This window comes from Cornus florida, unplaced genomic scaffold (genome assembly GCF_030987335.1).
Source record: "Cornus florida cultivar Cherokee Brave unplaced genomic scaffold, ASM3098733v1 CherokeeBrave_3.0.0_Hap2_Chr03, whole genome shotgun sequence".
Classification (NCBI taxonomy): domain Eukaryota; kingdom Viridiplantae; phylum Streptophyta; class Magnoliopsida; order Cornales; family Cornaceae; genus Cornus; species Cornus florida.
The window spans coordinates 49,771,559-49,792,698 of record NW_026775573.1 but is presented as its reverse complement, the minus strand read 5'-3'; the positions used below and the strand labels follow the sequence as shown (position 1 = coordinate 49,792,698).

The following is a 21,140-nucleotide window of genomic DNA, read 5'->3' as shown; positions in this document are numbered from 1 at the left end:
TGAATTAACTAGAATGTTTTGTGGCAAAGAGTCAGGAGCGCAAAGTTTGTAAGCTCCAACAATCCATCTATAACTTGAAGCAATCATTCAAACAATGGTATTTAAAATTTCATCGAGCCATTATTTCTAATGGGTTTATAATGATCAATGAAAATCATTGTGTGTATGTCAAAGTTTATAAGCTCCAACGATTCATCTATAACTTGAAGCAATCATTCAGACAATGGTATTTAAAATTTCATCGAGCCATTGTTTCTAATGGGTTTATAATGATCAATGAAAATCATTGTGTGTATGTTAAACGGTCCAATGGCAATTTTCTCATATTGTCACTGTATGTTGACAACATTTTGTTAGCTAGAAAATGATAAAGATTTTACTATCACCACTAAAGAGTGCTTGTCAACTGCTTTTAAGATGAATGACATGGGTAAGGCAAGCTATGTGCTTATAGTTAAGATGCTTAAAGATCATTTAAAGAAATTCCTCAGTTTATCTCAAGAGACTTACATTAAAAAGATTCTAAAACAATTTCACATGCAAAGCTACAATCCCATAGACATTCATATCGCTAGAGGTGAAAGCATGCTTCTTGAGATGGGTTTTAAGACTCTTAAAGAGAAATATCAATTGACTCGTGTTCCCTATTCGAGTGCTATTGTTAGCTTAATGTATGTTATGATATGCACTTGACCTAACATATGTTATAAAGTTGGCTTGGTTGGTCGATACCAATCCAATCTCATATTAGCTCATTGGAGGCAGTCAATAAGATATTGCGCTATCTCAAAGGGACTGTAAATTATATGCTTTGTTTATTATTGTTCAGATTTGCACTTAGTTAGCTATTGTGACGTCGATTAGGGTGCGCAAGTCCGCATATAGATATGATTTCTTGCTAAATGGTGGAGCCATTTCTTAGAGTAGTAAGAATCAATCCCGAATTGCCTTATCTACAATAGAGGCAGAGTTTGTGCCTTACTCAACTGTCGTGTAGGAAGCCATTTGGTTAAGGGGGTTTCTTCAACATTTTGGAGTTGTCACACATGCTAGCGATTCTATGACAATCCATTATAATAATATGGTTGCACTGGCTTTTAGTAAGGATCCTAAATACCATGATCAGACCAAACATATTGATGTGAAATACAACTTCATCAGAAATACAGTTGCGCATAACTAAGTGATTTTTACATACATTTCTACGAGTTGTATGGTTGCAAACCCTTTAACTAAGCTTATTTCTAGAGATACTTACATGACTCATGTTAGGGCTATGGGGCTACGTAGGGTGTGATTGATATATTTTAGATTCAGTTGATCAATTATTTATATAATTTTAAGATATTTGTGTTATTTGATACATACTTTTATTTTGATAATTGTTTTATTAATGATTATTATTAAATGAATATAACATATGGTATCACACTCATAAACTTGTTTGATGGGAAGTATGTCAACAAATTTTTATTGGCTCACTTACGCGAACAACCGCCTTTAACACTTAAGATAACAAGTACAGATGAGACACTGTTGTTATAATGTCACCTTGGTTAAAGCTAAGATGAAGTTGATGACAGAAATCGATGATGGATATCCCACTATCCATTATACCTTTATTGGTATTCATAAATAAAAAATTAGATTATAAAATTTTACCACCCCAATGTCATGGCAAGTAAAGACAAGTTTTTAAAACAAATTCAGTTCTATTTTGTTAGTAAACCTACAATTTCTTTAATAAAATACAATTTTAAGAAAGAGAACCAAATAAATTTATTTAAAAAATAAATAAACAATACATATGTGTATATATACATATATATACAAATATATTTGTATTATAATCAAACCTTTGGAATTAGATTTGTGATTTTGATGTAGCCCACAACTTATCTATTCATTATAACACTTGCTAGTTGTGTAGTGTTAAGCTTTTGATATACTTTGCCCCTTTTTTATTTGGGAAGGGGGGAGGGGGGGGTTCAGTAAGTATAGACTTTGCTTTAATTTAATGAAGTATAAATGGGTTTTTCATTGAAAGAAAGTATGATAAATAGGAAGAGAGGCTTTTTTCACATAGAGAAAGATAGTATGAGAAAAAAGAGAAAAATGATGATATATGCAATTTCAGAATGTCAATTTTGATTATATAAGGTTGAACCGACATCTTTCATTAAACATGTAACTTCAGCACATAACGGTTTTAAAACAGTTAGTTTCTTACAAAGAAAAAATTAAAATTAAAAGCATAATTTAATTTAATATTATTAGAGAGTTGTTTCAGTTTTAATGGATAATTATCCATTGTGAGAAATTGGTTAAACTTCATTGATGATGTGGCTACATATAATTGGTTGCATGATGTATGTACTTGAAGAATGAAAAGTGCATGGTAAAAGAATGGTGGCCGTGATGTATTTGGCTTCTATTTAGTCATTGTTTGTTGATGTGTGTGAATTTATAACCACTCGTAATAGCGCAAATCTTCGCAGAATAGGGCTATATTAAGGGTGTTGAACCACAGGAACTGTCGTAGTTTATTTAAGCATCCAATTAATATTACTTTGATTCAAAGAGAAAGATTGATTGGTTTGATTGTTTGTCACGAACATTAAAAAATAAAAGTACACTAAATTAAAGATGAGATCAAGGGAAAGAAAGTCTTAGGGATTAACTTCACCACGAATCTCGTATTATGGTCAACCATTTAACCTTGGGATTTCACAATTTATGTATCATATGAATTAAATTCAATAACAGTCATTTAATTCGGGTTTAAAGAAAGACGTTTCATGAACTTCAACAAACTATAACTTATCTTCGGTTGGTACGAATTATCTACCTACCTATTTCTAACTAATGTTGCAGTATAACTCGTCTTCCCTAAGCACAGATTATGAAAACATTCATTTATGAAAAACGTTGGAACACCATTACATAAACTCTATCCTTATGTCCAATAGGCATCCACCAGTTCCGTACAATAAAAATAGGTTGATAATAATTTAAGAATAATTAAATTTAAGACAAGGTATTAATTATTCAAAAACAATTATTTCATTGAAACACCAATTGATCCGTAATCAATTGCTCGATCATAATTATGCAATCAAGATACATAAACACATAAATCCCCAATGTTAGAATGATCAAACCATAATACTCGAATTCGGGCTACATCAATGCCCTAAGAAAGGAATTAGCTACTCATGACGATACTAGATATTATGTGTGTTGTCGTGATCTTCATCATCACGGACTGCAATTCTCCTCTTGGGATATTCACCTTTGAAACCCTAAAAGCTGCCACCAATTGAGAGAATAATAACTAGGAAAAGAGATATGAGATCTGTGGCCTTGTGCCTCCTTTTATAAAAGAATTAACTTCTAATAAAGGTTAGACGGGCTTTTAGATCTTCTGAGGTGATATGGGCCCATCTAAGGTGAAAGATGACTTAATTAAGACAAATCTCACATCTGAAAAGTCTGACTAAACAGCAAGGGCTCCAACGTAGAAGATATAGCTCGAGCCTTTTGCCTTAGGCTCGAGCCTTTTGCCTTGGGCTGGAGCCTCTTGAGATAAGGCTCAAGCAAAACTTTAACATTTGGTCAATTTTCTCCAAATAATTTCTGAAGCGTCTTTTTCATCAACACTTAGAATATTTTGGGGATGAATCTTCATGGTACTCAATCCCTAAGTTATGGTGCTCGATCAATGTTTCTTAAGGCTCAAGCTTTGGGATCTTGGGCTCGAGCCTTTTGACAAAGGCTCGAGCTTTTTGATAAAGGCTTGAGATCTGGTAACTTGGATTTTCTAAAGCTTCTTTTGGCATTTCGAGGCAATTTTGGCTAGATCACTTTTGCAATGGCTTAAGCACCTTAAGTTTGGGCTCGAGCCTTAAGATCTAGGCTCAAGCCTTTTTGCCTTAGTTGATTTTCTTATTTCATTTGGATTTGTGCTCGAGCCTTGAGAACATAGGCTCAAGCCTGGTACTCGAACTTCTCCAAAATTACCATTTTGTCTCCAAACTTGCTTCAGATGATCGGCAACGACTCTGTAATCTTCAATGTCAGTTTTTTCATCGTAAAAGCTTGGTTTTAACCATTTCTTTAAAAAAAAAAAAAAAAAAAAAAAAACACCTAAAAACATGAAATAAACATAAACCAGTATAAAACTGGATAGAAGTATCACTTTAGGTCTTAACATATGCGTATTTAGGGGGCTCGAATATGCAATAATCCGCGCTCATCATTTGTCAAGTGAAAAGATGAAAAGAACAAAAGGATGGGACCCACATATTTAATGAAAGAGGTGTACATATAGTGGCTAAGCAAAAAAAGGTGAATGTAATGTAAAAGGTGTAGCATTCTAGTGACTAGTGAACCCTTAGTCTGTGTGTGCAGCTAAGGAGGGAGGATATAGATTGCGGTGCCAAAATAGTGGACTACTTCTTAGGCGTTGAAGGTGGCTAAAGATGACAAAGCTTTCCTATAAATAAAAGAGTGCATACAGAAGGAAAAATCATAAAAGTGAAGAAAAATGAATAGAGGTAAAAAGAGAAAGAGATATAATGAGGGAGATATGTGATACCCCCGAATTTTTGAATGCGGGTTGACCAGGCTAACCCCCGAATACCCGAGGATATAAAAAACAAATTGGTAATAATTGAACATAGAATACAAATATTATAACTAAGAATAGATAAATTGTTGAAAGAAACTAAAATGATGATCCATTAATAAAATCCTCAGAATAAATTTTTATTAAATAATAAAATATTCTGATACATCAAATCCTCTAAATAAATATAACTCGGGAATCTATACTATGTGGACCCCTAGAAAATCCCAACTAAATAAGTGACAGCGATAACTGTCTATAACAGAAAACTGAAACATAAATAAATCTCCTATGTAGAATCGGAAGAATGAAGTAGACTGATCCCTACTCAGCATGAACAACCTTTACTCCTGACGAATACCTGAAAAATAATGGTGAGTCAGGCCCACAAACAAGTTCTACTCTACTACAGTCCAAGCAGAGATCCGATACACGTATACATCCTATTCAATCTAATAATAACTAGTAGTCTGTATATATAGATACACACTATAGGACGCTCACTGGACTATATGTCTGTATTAACCTGAATAGAAGGCAACATGCAAATCATAGTGGGCATGAGTACCTAAACCTATCAGGGCACCCAGATGTCTACTATATCCAATTATCTATCCTAGGCAATATACGCACCCTAACCATGATTCTGAGACTCAAGCTCATATCATGGCACCATAATTTTATATATAAAATCCAGTAACCATCCTATCCAGTAAAAAGTAATCCTCTAAAATTAATCATCTATAAGTAATCCTCTATAAGCTAATCAACTTATTCAGCTGACCTGATTTGAATATAGGTAGGACTTAACATTCCTTTGGTTAATCCATCCCTCTATAAAAATATGTAGGACTTAACTGATAAATTAATCCGTCCCTAGAATGCCACCATCCCACACCGGTGTATTACATCCATACAATCCAATTATTGATGAAAGAAATAAAACAATACATCAATAAAATCGGGAATAAGCATTACATTAATCAGATATAAAGAATCATATTATGCAACCAACATATGATTAAAATTATATAACCTCCATTTAAATTGCTAAAATAATTTTAAACAATTAAATCATCTATTATCAACATGCAAATTCAATTAGAATTTCATACTGGTTAATCCCTAACAAAATAAAATCAGAAGCATTACATGATTTTATTATACTGCCAATGCATGATTAAAATCATATAATACTATATAAATTGCTAAAATAATTAGCAAACATACAAATTTAATTAAAATTTCATATTGTTCCAATCCTTAGCATATTAATGTGAATTATTCATTCTAGTATTTAATATGTCCATTTAAATCATTTAAAGTAATTAACATGGAACAATAAACATTTTGGGCAAAATAACCAAGAAACCCAAATTACAGCTAAAACCACCCTCAACATTGCCGATTGTGCCCTCAACATAGTCTACTATGCGTAGTCTTCTGGGCCTTCAAGATAGTCTACTGTACATAGTCGACTATTACTTCAATGTGCCATTCAATATAGTCAACTATGCGTAATCTACCATGCCCTTTAATATAGTCGACTATGCGTAGTTTACAATGCCCTTCAATATAGTCGACTACTTCTTCCTGTAACTCCTCTATTTTTCCATCCAACCTCCATTGATAGAATTCTAACCTTCGATTTAAGTTCTATACTCCCATAATAATTTATTTTAGATGTCCTAACATGTAAAGATCAAACATAAACAATAAATCATGCAACATAAATCCAAAAATAAATAAAACAAGAACAAGTGAATAAAACTATGAAATCCTCTGTTCTAATTCGATTCAAACATGCATAATTGTTTAATTATATTATTTAAGTATCCTGAAATCTCCTAGGCATGTATAGAAACACAAATCAAAGAGAGAGACTAGGAGAAGAACCTGCATTTAAGGATTTCGAATTGAAACCTTAAATCTCCTTCTTCGTCTTATTTTGACGACTCCGTGACTGCCGTCAAGACCCCTCTACTGCTCCTGGTTCAACCCACAAGCCAGCCTCTTTTCCTTCCTCCTTGGTCTAGCCTTAATCCTTGGCCGAGCCCTTCCTTTCTCTCCTCACGTTTTCCTCTCAAAACTCTCTGTAAAACTCTTTCTATGTATATAACATATCACGTATATAATATATCACAGCCCCCTCCTCAGACTTATAATGAGTATATATAGGCTAATTCAATAACCCTAATCCTAGTCCACAAATAAGTCTGCTACAAAAAGAATATATATAATATATAATACCTATTGTTAGCAATATACACTATATAAAACTACCGTGATATAGAGATAAATAAATAAATATATAACTTATAATTATATAAATTATAAATTATGTAAACTATTATTATTAACTATAAATAATTATTATTATTATTATACTAACCTTATATACATATATACCCATATATATATGTACAACCATTCATGGGCAATTATCCATACCCATTCTGACTCCTATCCAAGTATAATCCATGCGACCCCAATGGTTGGTCTATTACTACTATCATGTCAATCCTTTTAAACTAAAAACAAAATTAAATACACATTTAATCTAGCACATAAAATTACAATTAAACAAACACATCATCATATAACAAATAATTTCATACAACAATTAATTCAAATAAACCACTTAAGCACACACTTACAATTAAACAATTAATCCAATTAACCATATAACAAATAACCAAATAACCAAATAATTTATTAAAAATGTAATTAAAATAAATAAATAAATACCGAGACTATCTTTTTAAAATTAGGAGTATTACAAGATAAAAGTGAGTTGAGTCTGTGATTATATAACCAAAGTATTAAAGTAAAGATAGTCATTCTTCGCCCGTGGATAAACAATTTGCCAAATCACGTAAACGTTGCTTTATTTTTGTGTGTCTTTTATCAGTTATAGTTGCCAATAGTGTGTGCGATCCTAACAATTGGTATCAGAGCCATAGCAACAACTATTACAGATCGAAAGTACGTGGTCGAGAAGTTTAATGGAAGAAGGAACTTCAGTCTTTGGCAAGTTCGGATGTAGATGTACAAATTCAACATGACCTATGAAAGGCTTTAGGCACGCAATCGGAAAAGATGCAAGGTGCAGATTAAGGGAAGATCAATTTGAAAGTAATGAGTGCGATTAGATTGACGTTGACGGATGATATTGTGTATGATGTGATTAATGAGGCTTTAGCAACGGATATATATGAAAGAAGTTAAAGAATCTGTATATGGAAAAAAATCTCACCAACCTGTTAGTTTTGAAGCAAAAGTTGTATTCCTTTCGAAGAAAAGAAAGTGCGAGCTTGCAAGAACACCTTGGTGAGTTCAATAAGATTATTTGTGATTTATCTAATGTTGATGTCAAGTTAAGTGATGAGGATAAAACAATTATTTTGTTAACATCGGTGGGCTCTACCCATAAGCATTTGTTAAATACCTTATTTAATGGGAGAGATATCATCGCGGTAGAACAAGTTAAAACTTAAGAGTGCTTTATTCTCTAATGAAAAATTGAATGATGAAGAGAGTCATGCTGATCAGGCTCAAACTCTTATTGCTCAAGAGAAGAAGAGGTTTGGAGCTTCAAGAAACCTTGTGACATTGTCAAAGAAAAGATGCTACAAGTGTGGGAGAAAAGGGCATATTCAGTGGTATTGTCTATAAAGAAAGGAGAGTGCATCCGTTGCTGTTGTTAAGTCTAAGGCTATAAAAGAAGGGAGTGATAATGATGAAGCGTTATCAATAATTGATAACAAATGAGAAGCTAAGGAGTTGATACTTGATTATGCTTGTTCCTTTCATATATGTCCTCATAAAGAGTGGTTTGTTACCTATAAAGCTGTAAGTGGTAAGGTATTTATGGGGAATAACAATTCTTGCTATGTTGTCAGAATTGGAACAATCAAAATCAAGACAAAGAATGGTTTGGTTTAAACTCTAACGAATATACGTCATATTCCAAGTATTAGAAGGAATGTGATCTCTGTAGGAGCGTTAGATTCCAAGGTTGTTGGTGTAAAGTAAAGAATTAATTCATGAAGATTAGAAAGGGGCCACATGTTATGATTTTAGGAAGAAGGGTCAATAACCTCTATATTTTGTTGGGAAATACTATGTCAGGTGGAGCAATTACAAAGACAGAATAGAAGCCTGTTTCGAGATCTACTAGAGTTGGCAATCAAGAGCAACAAGAAAAAGCAGAAATCTTAGCAAGTGCAAGAGTATCGGCCTTTATTCCAGAAGTAAGAAGAGTTCAATTTGGTGATGCGAAAGTAAATTCCAAGTTCAATTATTTGAACTTAAAATTTGCTAAAAATAGATGAGTGTGGCGAAACGGCGAAGAACGACAAGAAGAAAGGAGATGCTAGATTCAAGATGGAGAGATTTTCAATTGAGGTGGAGCTAGTGAAGAGCATGTGAAGATGAATTTTAACCAAGGTGGAGATTGTTAGAAATTGGTCAAACTTCATTGATGATGTGGCTAAATATAATTGGTTGCATGATGTATGTACTTGAAGAATGAGAAGTGCACGGTAAAAGAATGGTGGCCATGATGCATTTGGCTTCTGCTTGGTCATTGTTTGTCACGTGAAACGATGAAAAGAACAAAAGGATGGGACCCACATTTTAATGAAAGAGGTGTACATATGGTGGCTAAGAAAAAAAGGTGAATGTAACGTAAAGGTGTAACAATCTAGTGATCAGTGAACCCTTAGTCTGTGTTTGCGAATAAGGAAGGAAGATATAGATTGCAGTGTCGAAATGGTGGACTGCTTCTTAAGCGATGAAGGTGGCTAAAGATGACAAAGCTCTCATATAAATAGAAGAGTGCATGCAGGAGGAAAAACCAGAAAAGTGGAGAGAGATATAATTAGAGAAAGAAAAGTGAGTTGAGTTTGTGATTATATAACCAAAGCATTGAAGTAAAGATAGCCATTTTTTATCCGCGGACGTAAGCAATTTGCCGAACCACGTAAATCTTGTTTTATTTGTGTGTATATTTTATCTATTATATTTGTCAATAGTGTGTGGACATCCTAACATCCATGACTCCAATTAGAATGTGGTGTAAGATAAATTTGAGAAGCATGTGGCTCGAAGAGAAGTTCAGTCGTTTCAAAATGTAAAATATAAAGTTAAAAGATGAATGGATGTTTTTATTAAGGATATAAATCCAAGCTACTTAAAAATATTTTGATGAATAAGTGTTTCATATAAAGACAACTATTTAGAAATAAAAAGTCCCAATGAAAAGTCACTTTAAAATATTTTGTTTAATGGATGTTTCTTTAGAAATAAGAAGTTCCAAAGTTCCAAATAGGAAAAGTCAAGTAAAACTATTTTGCCCAATGGGTGTTTCATTTGGAAGACAATCCTTTAATTGGAAATCAGAAAAGTTAATTAAAAAATTTTTAATTGAAATTATTGTTTAAAAGTAAATTTAAATAGTAAAAATTCATTACACTTTTATAAAGGATGTAGATATGTGATTATGTGCGTAAATATGAGTTTATATATGTTTTTATATGTATGCATATAATATATATATATATATATATATATATATATATATATTTATTTATTTATTTATTTATTTATGTAATGTGACGACCCTAGATTTTTCAACCCAGCGCGTTCTGTGATGACCCGAACCGAATCCAAGATGCGGAAGCAAAAGAAGCAAAAAGGGCCTCTAGAGATGTACATTATCCCTAAGGCACCAAGATGACTCCCCATGAAGCCATGAAACTCAAAGAAAACAAGTGCAGAAGCAACGGTTCACAAACGGACAAGAATGAACCAAAGGGCAAAATGGTCATTTCCAAACTAAAATGGGTGCCACCGTGCACACCATTGGAAAGACAACGAAAAATGAATGAAGATAGACTCAAGAATCACCTGATTCTGAGTCCGAACGGAAAAAATATGAATTTAAAACAAAATGGCCTTTGCCGTTTAAGGGTTACTCCGAACCTATCCTACTAAAACTAGAATAACTCTCACTATAGGTGGAGTTCTGATGAGTGGTTGGTACCATTGGAAAGCTAACTTCGAGCTTTTGAACTTAGAATTAAGAATGACCAGATTTAGATTGAAAACGAATAAGATATGACCTTCTAAAGTAAGAATAAGAAAACTGTCCAAGGAAAATTGGAAGAAGAAAGCTCCAGGGAGGATCGGACGACCAACGGCAAGGATCAGCCGGCTGAACCTCAACCTTCGGTCGGCCCCCAATGATCAGCCGGCCGAAACAAGGTTTTGGCTACTGGAATGGTCTCGAGGCTTGTCAGCCGACTGATGATGCTCCATCAGCCGACCGACACATCTGCTGCAGCTCAAAAAAGCTGTTGTAATGTGTGTGTGTGTGTGTGTGTGTGTGTGATGCAAGGTCCATTTCTAAGGCTCTCTAAGCTTTCTACTTGATCCGAACACATTTGAAAACATTTTCTAACATCATTGAAGCATCTAAAACATACCGAAACAAGGACGAACTCAAATGACACCCCATGGAGGAATTTTTCATAAAAATTCATAAAAATCACCCAAAAATAGGTCAAAAGTTGAAACTCAAGGGTTTTGTGAAATGTGGACATGCACGCAAACGTAAAAAGACATTTAAGACGCGTTCCAATGGTCCGCGACTTCAGAATGTCAAGAATGCAAAATATGACCTCTCAACGGCCAAAAATGCCTAAAAATGGAATAAATGGAACCTCAATGAAAAACCTAGGATGAAATGGTGCTTGGCCCTTTGCCACACCTCAAGCATGATCGTAGAAACCCTATGAAACAAAAGGAATGGAATTCCTACACCCAATGCGAAAGTGATGAGGCAATGACTTGCGAATTTTCAATATTTTCATAATAAACTTTAAAAGCAAAAGTACATAGAATACAAGTTACACGTCGTTGGCCTCCGGCCTCATCTCATACATGTTGAATACAATGAAAATAGTGTACTTATGCACACTTTACATATTTAGAATCAAAGAATATAAGTTACATACATAAGGCTATGAAATGATAGTTCATGCTAACATTTGCATGAAATGGAAACTGAAAAGCTAGAAGCCATCCCACTGAACAGCAAGCATCACGAACCAAGTCTTTGTACCTGATCAAATCCCCCAGTAACTTCGGGGTGAGTAAACAAGTTTACTCGTAGAAAATGAGCATGCATCGACTCGATTTCTTTAGAGATTTTTAGGACTAACATAATATAGTTCAAAAAGGATCATGCCACCTAACGTCTATGTCAAAGATTAGACTCAGGGATCATCCTAAGCTACCATGGAGCATAAGCAACAAGAATTATGATATATCTACATATATGAAGCAAGTCAAGATTGGGATAATCCAAAGAACACGACAAGAATAACGCATAGAATCAAGAACAAGACATAATGTCTATGCAAGTAAACAAGATTAGGACATTCCAATTAACACAACGTAAAGTATACTTGAAATCAAGGACAAGGCATATGATCTATGCGATTAAATAAGGATGGGACATTCCATGAAACACGAAAAGAGATTATACATGAAGTCAAGGACAAAGCATAATATCTATGCAATTATACAAGGATGAAATATTTCATATAACACGAAAAGAGGTTATCCATGAAATCAAGAACAAGGCATAATATATATGCAATTTAACATGATTGGAACATTCCAAGTAACACGATAAGGAAAACACAGGAATCCAAGAACAAGGCATAATATCTATGCAGTTTAGCAAGATTGGAGCATTTCACATACACGACAAGTTTAAATCTTCAAGGAATAGCAACTTAAAATTTAAAGAGTGAAATCAACCAATGTGGAAACTCAGATATCGCCCGGATTAAAACCGTACTCTTGAGATCACTTTAGGAGTACTAACCCATGGGTACCTTTCCCCTAGTGCGCACTATAGTGTAGGAGGACAATCACCCGTACTGAAACCAAGTCCTAGCCATGACAATTCTTGATTGATATCCTAAGTCCCAAAATCAACAAGTTGTGCAAGTCAAGATTGTATCAAAATACAAGAAATGCATTAACCACGTATCATGCACAACCAAGATTTTGGAACACACAAGTCATGCCCTAAGTTCTTAACTAAGATGGCATGTGAAATGTCAAGAAATTATAGTGTGCAAGTATATAGACAACAACCAAGATACATAGCACATGAAGTTCATTGAAGTAAATATACCACAAGTATAAGATACATGATTTAATTACTTTCTAAGCAACACATGTGCAATTAAACCATTTCAAGACAAATGTGCATGTTCGTTAAGTACATTAATGAGATCAAGATACAAGTGTTCACGATGCTTGATGAAAAAATAAAGTCCATGGAATTCAAGTCAAATTCACAAGTCTAACAAGAATTCACTAACAAGGTATGATTAACTCGATGGAAGCATATAAGGAAATTTAATCTACTCAAGGATTAAATTATCAAGATTTCAAGGTGAGTCAAAATGTTCTACGAACAAGTTATTTCAAGGATCATGTCAAGGCCAAGTTCATTGTCAAGTTACAAGTCCATTACATACAAGATGCAACCATGTGAATTAAATTCCATACAAGTGAATTAATTAAATATAAGTTTCAACACTTATCCGGTTATGCTCAATGTAACACACGTGAAGGAACTTATCAAGGAAATTATGAATACAAGGTTAGAAACTTAATCAAGTGCATAGAACCATTGAATGGATTTTAATTATTTCATTTAATTAAAATCTCTAGATTTTGGGACTCGTCCAAATAATTTCAAATTAATGTATATTATTAAACATGTCAAGACTTGATTTAAGAGTATGATACAAGTACATTCTATGCAAGTTACGGCCATGTGTATTAAACTTTAATACTAGAAAAATAATAATTGAAAAGTTTCAAAACCTAATCAAATATTCTAGATTTAATATATATGAAACTACATGACATGCACATCAAGAATTTCAAATCGAAATTCTAACGGGATGAATAGTACACTTGGAGCAATTTAATTAATCTAATTAATTAAATATTACTAGATTTCAAAACACTTCCAATTTCTCTCAAATTCACCTATGTTGAAGAGCATGCCAAGGCCTAATATAATATGATAACACATATTGATTTCAAGCTAGTTAAGATCACATTATTTAATATTTTATTCAAGATAAATATTAAATAAAATTTTCAATACTTGTCCAAATGATCTAAATTTAATATATGTCAATCAACATATTAAGGGGTAATATTCTATCATGCCACATGATTAAACAAAGTTATGGACAACCGGAAAAATTAAATCCTTCACAAGATAAATAAATAATAAAATCTTTAGATTTTATATCCAAGCATGTAATCAAGTTGTATAAGCATCACAAGCATGTAATATAGTAAGAAAATAAATTATAACACCCCATACCTCAATTTGAGATGAAAACCTCAAAGGCCCACCGAAAAAAAAGTGTTCCAAATCCGCTGAAACCGAAGAGTTTTGTCGGGGACAACACGATCTACATGAATCCGAAGGAAGCCCCATGAAAATCACAACTTAACTTCAAACCCAAACTCAAGAAATGGTTAAAAATGAATTTTAATAAGGGGGAATAGTAGAACACGTCGAGGGAAACAAAAAACGTGAAAGCCGAAGACTTTTCACTTACGAAAAGTAAATCAAAGGAGGAGAGAGAAGGTGGCAGCTCCATGGGCATCCATGGCTGCTTCAGGTCATGCAAGGGGAGTGGGGATGATGAAGAATGAAATATCTCATCCCCCTTTTATAGAAATCTCAAAAAGTGCCCCGAACGGGACCCGCCGGGTCCGGAAAAGTGGATTTTGAGCAAACACGCTCAAACGGCAAAACTCCATGAATGAAAAAGATTCAAAATAAGAAAATATGAATAATGGAAGAAACGACGTCGAAAACTGAGTCCCGAGCAGAAAGTTATGCTCCGAACAAGTTCGGCCGCAATAGGGTCCAGAAACTCTAAAACTGGAGAAAAACGACCAGAAGGAAATTCTATGAATTTACGAGTCAACGAAAAGTGAAAATGAATCCCGTACGAGGATCTAGGGTCCAGATGAGATATTTTGCAGTAACTTTTGTTAATTGCACAATGGCCCCTACAAAAAGGGTTAACTGCGAAACTACCCGAGAATGAAAATATCTCCCAAAAGATATTTTCTTAGATACTCCTGAAATAAAATATCTTCATAAGATATTTACGAAAAACACCCCAAGAAAAGAAAATAATTCCAAAGAATTGTGCATCCATACCCCTATAGACACCGGGGACAACCAGAGTACTTTCTTGCAAAAGTAAAGATACGTATTTCGAGAAAACCACTGAAGATGAAGACACGTGAAGTCAAAAACCAACTCCGAGCATGAAAAGTGAGGTTGTGCCAAAAACTGGCAAACGGGGAAAAGACATAATAGGGAAAAGTACGAAATAAGGAAAAGGACAAAAGTGATAGTGTCCCGAAAAGTGAAAATGCGAAAATGACTTGGTCCTCAAAGGAAATTGTCAATTCACACGAAAGAGTCTCAGAAGCCAATTCTGAGCACTCGAGAAATAAGAATTAAACGAAAAAAAATTATCCGTAAAATTTCAGAAAAAAGGAAAAGAAGGTAAATGACCGGGTCATTACATGTAATATTCGTCCGTATCTTAAAAAAAAAAATTGTAATTCCGCATGCCCAACAACACATACGATCACACAAATAAAATTATGGTTCAATTCTAATTTCATGCAATGGAATACACCCTTACGAGTGTTAATAATAAAATAATAAATAAGTGAGTGATAGAACAATTTGGATATTATTGAGATGCTATTGTTTGTGCCAAGGCCTCTCGGATCAAACGTGTTCATATTTATATAATATAGTCATGCTATACACAATCCATAAAAAAGATTTAAAGAATAAAATAATATTTTTAACTTAAAAAATAATAAATATTAACGCCAGCAACGGCCAGGAAAGCCTGGCTTACAATTTTCTAGGCCAGGCTGTGCCCACCAGCAATTTCAGAAGATCACGCCTGAAACTTTTTGAAAGTCCATGCCAAGTCTGGAGATAGCTGCTCATAGGCTCCTAACAGGCCTTTTAATTTGGGCTCCTAACTCCGAGGTTTGTTGAATTGGTCCAAAAAGTCTACAATACTCGGAGGTATGTTGCGACATAATACCCTTTTAAAGGGCATTCATTGGGAGGGGTACTCTCGAAGTATTGTAAATTTTCTTGCATAATTTTATACTTTTGGCGAAGGAATTTTTTTTTATATGGTCACGGTAAATCACTATTTGATACCAAGTAAATTAAATAAAGTTTACACATTTATGTATGTGTCAAATAATGATTGGTCCGATACCAATCGTCGAAGATTTCTTGAAGGATTAGATCTAATATTTACATGAAAATAACTCATATAATCATATTGATTTAGACTCGGTACCTTTTAGTGTTTAAATAAATACTCGTATAAAGCTTAGATAGAAAATGTTTGCTAATTAATAAGTGGAATGGTAAGCGATGGAGTTTTTATTATAAAGCTTAGTGATAATTCATTTACCTTTCAAAGTGGATGATGAGAAGTTTCAGTTCTTAAAGAACAAATAAGTGTATGAGTGGTGTGTGTAATTATTGCCGCTAAAAGAAAAAAAAAAAAAAGCTAATGTTATCCTGCCTTAGCGGTGGGTTACTCCCCGTGATTATAGGGAGCAGCCTTCTGTTCCTGCTTCCAACTCAGTTCTTCAAATCTTCGATATTCTGTTCGAGGTATACTGACGTGGTAAGTGTCACGTAACTTAGACCGTTTGACTTGTGGGCCATCGTTTATGATGTAGCGTCGCTTGTTAACCATTTGACCAAGCTTTGTGGGTCATTGTTGATGATGTGTCATAATTCGTTGACCGTTTGACCAAAAAACGTGGGTCATATGAAGTGAGATATATTCAACACCTACAACATTTTACACTGAATTTCTTGCCTTGCCAAAAAAAAAAAAAAAATTTCACTTGCACCCCTTCAGGTTTGGCCAAATATCACCTTCAAATATCTTTCGAATATAACTATCATTTAGGTCCATTTCTAATTTTCCGTTAAATATTCTGTTAAATACATGAAAAAAGACAACTTTACCCTTGAGTTTTTAATACCTTTTATTTCAAAATATGAGATTACTTAAATGACCATAATACCCACACCCAACTACCAACCCAGGCAAGGGAATTTTTTATGGACTTCACGGGGAGGAAATTGTGAAGCCCTTCGATTCGGATCAATTGGATATCATATCACTGAGGTACACATGATTTCCTGCTTGTGTTGCCGTGTCTTTTTATTTTTATTTGATGGCGTGGTGGTTAATTAAAATATCTCAGGCGTCGCCGATGAGAATCACTTTGAACAAGTAATCGTAAACGTACGTCTGCTCTGTATGCCCCCATTTACATTCGAAATTATTGTAGTAGAAAGAGAGAGAGATCTGAAGAAGGTTTTGCAGATCAAAGTGTCAAATCTTTCGTCTATCTGTTGATCTTACACCATATAGATCCCAACATTTCTAGAGAGAGAAAAATTTAGAGAGAGGAGGGTGGTTTCAAGAATTTGATCTTCAAATGTTGACAACACTGCGAAGAGAGAGAAAAGAAGAGGGAGAGGTGTTTAAAGAGAAATGCAGCCCGCGATGTCAAGGCTTTCGTTCCATGTAGGGCTTGCTTCAACATACCCAATCTTCAAAAGTGTACATTAAATATCCTCACATGATTTCCTAAGACACAGAAAATTGCCTAATCAAGAACCTATGTGTAATATGAAATTCTTAGGGGATGTCAGATCTAACCATCAAAGATAAGACTGAAATTGAAGGTGTGTATATATATATATGTCTCTGTAATGTGTGTGTATATATATGTCTCTGTCTCTGTGTGTGTAATTGTGTGTGTGTATATATATATATATATAATTTGTAAATTTACAACTTTTTAGGGTATTTTAGTCTTTTAATTTAATTCTTTAAGGTAAAGGATTCGTTTGACAAATTCAAAGAGTGATTAAGTCATTTTACAATGTGTTAGCACTGTTCAACTAACGGTTGGGGTGTTAGTGAAAAATGGAACAAAATTTTGTTATGCGAGTGATAATTATTTTCGAAAAATATTTGAGAGTGATATTTGGCTAAACTTAAGAGGGTGTGAGTGAAATTAACTCAAAAAAGTATTATTACTATTATAATTATTTTTTTTATGGACTAATGAGATAAATAACGGAAGAGGTCAATCTCTCTGCAGGATTTGGGAAACTTTTTATTTGCATGCCTTTGCTATGAGTACAGGGCAAGCAAAGAATTTTTTACTTCATCGCAAGAAAATCAAGATAACGTCATCCTTGGGCTAAGGTACAAACCCAAAGAAGACCACAAACACAACATGCACCAAAGCAACCAAATTGGAATAGTTTCATTTTTAAGAAAACACAAAGCTAATAACTTTGTGTAAGTCTTACATGTACATACACATATATATATATATACACACACAGTGCCTAACCAACAATTTCGTCCAACATTACACAGTTTTATAATTTGTTCATAGAGAGGAAGAGGAAAATCAAAGCAAAGAGCTAGAGGAACAGAAATGGCAATGAGAACGTTGCAAACCAGTGGAACCATGCCGTCTCATCCTATGCATGAAGATTTTAAGCCCCTCTCAGAATGGAAAGAAGAAGAAGGAGCTGATATACTACTTGTTTATCTTCCCGGTACGTACACTGCACAAATAGCTAGTGCATGCATGTCACATGCACGCGGTTCTCATAAGAGTTTAATAAGATATAGAAAAATCTAAACATTAGTTCTTAAACGAGTTATGATTCGAAATCATCTAATAATTTATCATCAACTTAGATGTAGTAGTACTCGTGAAAAGTTTTTAATTCATGTAAATTATAAAGGGTTAGTTTAGTGTACGAGACTACCACCGTTGTAAGGTCTGAAGAGAGTCAAATGTACACAGCCTTATCTCAACATTAAGAGCCTATTTCCGTTTTTAAATCCGTGAACTCAGTTCATGGGTATATATTTTCAGAAAATTACTTAGTTGAGCACACCATCTTTAATTTTGCATCAGGAATTGGGTTGTTCTCGAATCCCCTCCCCGAGTGGGTGTACTAGTGTTCGAATCCCCCTCCTCCTAATCCAGAAATTGTGTTCACTCTTTGATTTTGCTCATTGGAAAAGTTGGCTACATGAATCTTTTATCTCTTGCTTAATATCTAGTGCACATGTCTTTGAACCATGGAGCTATATAGTGTTTCTCATATGTATATGTATATTGGCATTTCTGTTTCTTGTATAATTTTCCAGGTTTCATCAAGGAGCAAATGAAGGTTCTTGCAGAAGGTCAGAACACTCTTAGGGTTCGTGGGGAGCGCCTAGTTGGGACGAACAAATGGAGCCGTTTCCAGGAGTATTTTCCTATTCCAGAGAACTCCAACCTGGGAGGAATCCGAGCCAAGTTTGAGGGCGGAATACTTTCCATTACAATACCGAGGAAAAGCATCCCTCAGCCCCAGGTTAGCCCTAGAGTCGAAGCCAGAGCAACCCAAGAAGCTGCTCGGAGCCCTCAAGAGGCCACGAGCAAGCAAAGAGATACCAAGATTGTCCGCCCCCCTTTGAGCCCTCCGAAAATGAGCCCTCCAAAGGTTGCTCCAGCGAAGCCTGATCAGAAGGCTCCTCAAGAAAACTTTAAAGCAAAAGCTGATCATTTGGAAGATGATAGCGCGAAGCAAAGAGATACCAAGATTGTCCACCCTTTGAGCCCTCCAAAGATTGCTCCAGTGAAGCCCGAGAAGGGTCCACAAGAAGACATTCAAGCCAAAGCTGATTTGGAAAATGAAAAGGCAAAGCAAAGGGATACCAAGAGTGTCCACCCAATCCCGCCAAAGGTTCAAAATGACAACAAACAAACAGATGAGAGGAGTACTTCAGCCTCTCCAAAGGCTCAAAGGGGTCAAGACCAAGAGCCTTTGAAGGCGATTTCCGGTGCTGGTAACCAAAAACAAACGGAAGAGAAGCCAAATGAAAGAAGAATGCCGAAGAAAAGAAAAGAACCAGCGGTGGCTGAAAATGTTATTGTAGAGGTTGCTAAGAAGAGAAGAAAAGAGAATGATGAAAAAAAGGAGAGACAATTGATTGTGAATATGGGTGTTGCTGCTCTGGTGACTGTGGCTCTTGGGGCTGCTTATATCGCCTACAGCTTTGGGTCCTCTGGGAAAGCCAAACACTAGTTCTTTGAGTAGATTTACATTATTACATGTTACAATCTTGTGTGGTTAAAGATATACTATACTAATTCATGCTGTAAATAAATATTGCCTTCTGTCCATGACATGAATGATTAACAAAGTACATCAAGCTCCACTTTGTTTGTTTGTGTGTAAAATATTTTTTTTATTTTTTATATATTTGCTTATCTTAAAATATTTATGGGAAAAAAAAATCTAACAAAAATGTCCCGCCCAATAGACTCAACTTCAACCAAACAGAGCCCTAGTGATAAAAAAGTTCTCATTAACTTTTTGTTATGCAACTACATTTGCACTTAATGGACATCACCTGGTGGTCTAATTGATAGAGCGTCTAGCTCTGAGTGGGTGTCCCATATTCGAGTCCCCCTCTCCCTGCAACCAAATTCAAATTCAGTGCATCCTGATTGAGTTTTACACGAATGGAAAAAATTTTACTTCTTATTCCTGGAAAGATTAATCCTCATGATGATATGCTTTTGTCCAAGTTTGAGACTCAGAAATCACAAAGTTAGACGTACAAATTACACAAGTGATGATACTAATAAAAATAAAAATAAAAATTAATGAAATAACTCTAAAAGACGCCCGCACAAAACTCCTAAATCCTATACTCTGATATACTGAGTACTATAAATAGATGAACTTTTTAGTGATCTCTAAAAGGTGCAGACTTGTTCCAATCAATCAAAACATGTCATCTGTAAATAAATACTCAGCATGGGAACCATATCAATATATCATCAGAGCGTGTGTGTGTGAAGTCTCATATAAAATCCTACAGGTTGTACACAGTGTGTGTAGAATTTATGCTACCAGTAGCTTCTTCAATGCAAAATGTTATATTTTCATGCCAAATTTATATTTTGAAAGGAACTATATTTTTGCAATTCTGCTATAATAGTGCATTTCATCCAAAAAAACTATTTTTTGACACAACAATCATACAATATTTTGAAAGCCCGTTGGAATGCCTTATTTTTATTTTAGCAACTTTTGACAATCTCAAAATATGAGAGGCTTTTTGAGAAAACCCATTGGAGTGCCTATTTTCATCCAATTGCTAAAGGCCATTTGAAAGTTGCTATATTTGAGAACACATTTGAGAATTTCAAAATATGAAAGGTCTTTTGAGAGCCAATTGAAGTGCCTTATATTCATCTATATTTTGAGTTGAGAACCTATTTGATTTGTACC

At 34.4% G+C, this 21,140-nt stretch overlaps 1 protein-coding gene across 1 annotated transcript; it reads left to right on the top strand.

Annotated features, from left to right (window-relative positions):
- The first annotated feature begins 18,100 nt into the window (after positions 1-18,100).
- Positions 18,101-20,058, top strand: LOC132298793 (inactive protein RESTRICTED TEV MOVEMENT 2-like). Its single transcript, XM_059795149.1, has 2 exons — positions 18,101-18,398; positions 19,003-20,058. The coding sequence occupies exons 1-2, from the start codon at positions 18,275-18,277 to the stop codon at positions 19,923-19,925; spliced, it is 1,047 nt and encodes a 348-aa protein (XP_059651132.1). The 5' UTR covers positions 18,101-18,274; the 3' UTR covers positions 19,926-20,058.
- The last annotated feature ends 1,082 nt before the right edge of the window (positions 20,059-21,140 follow it).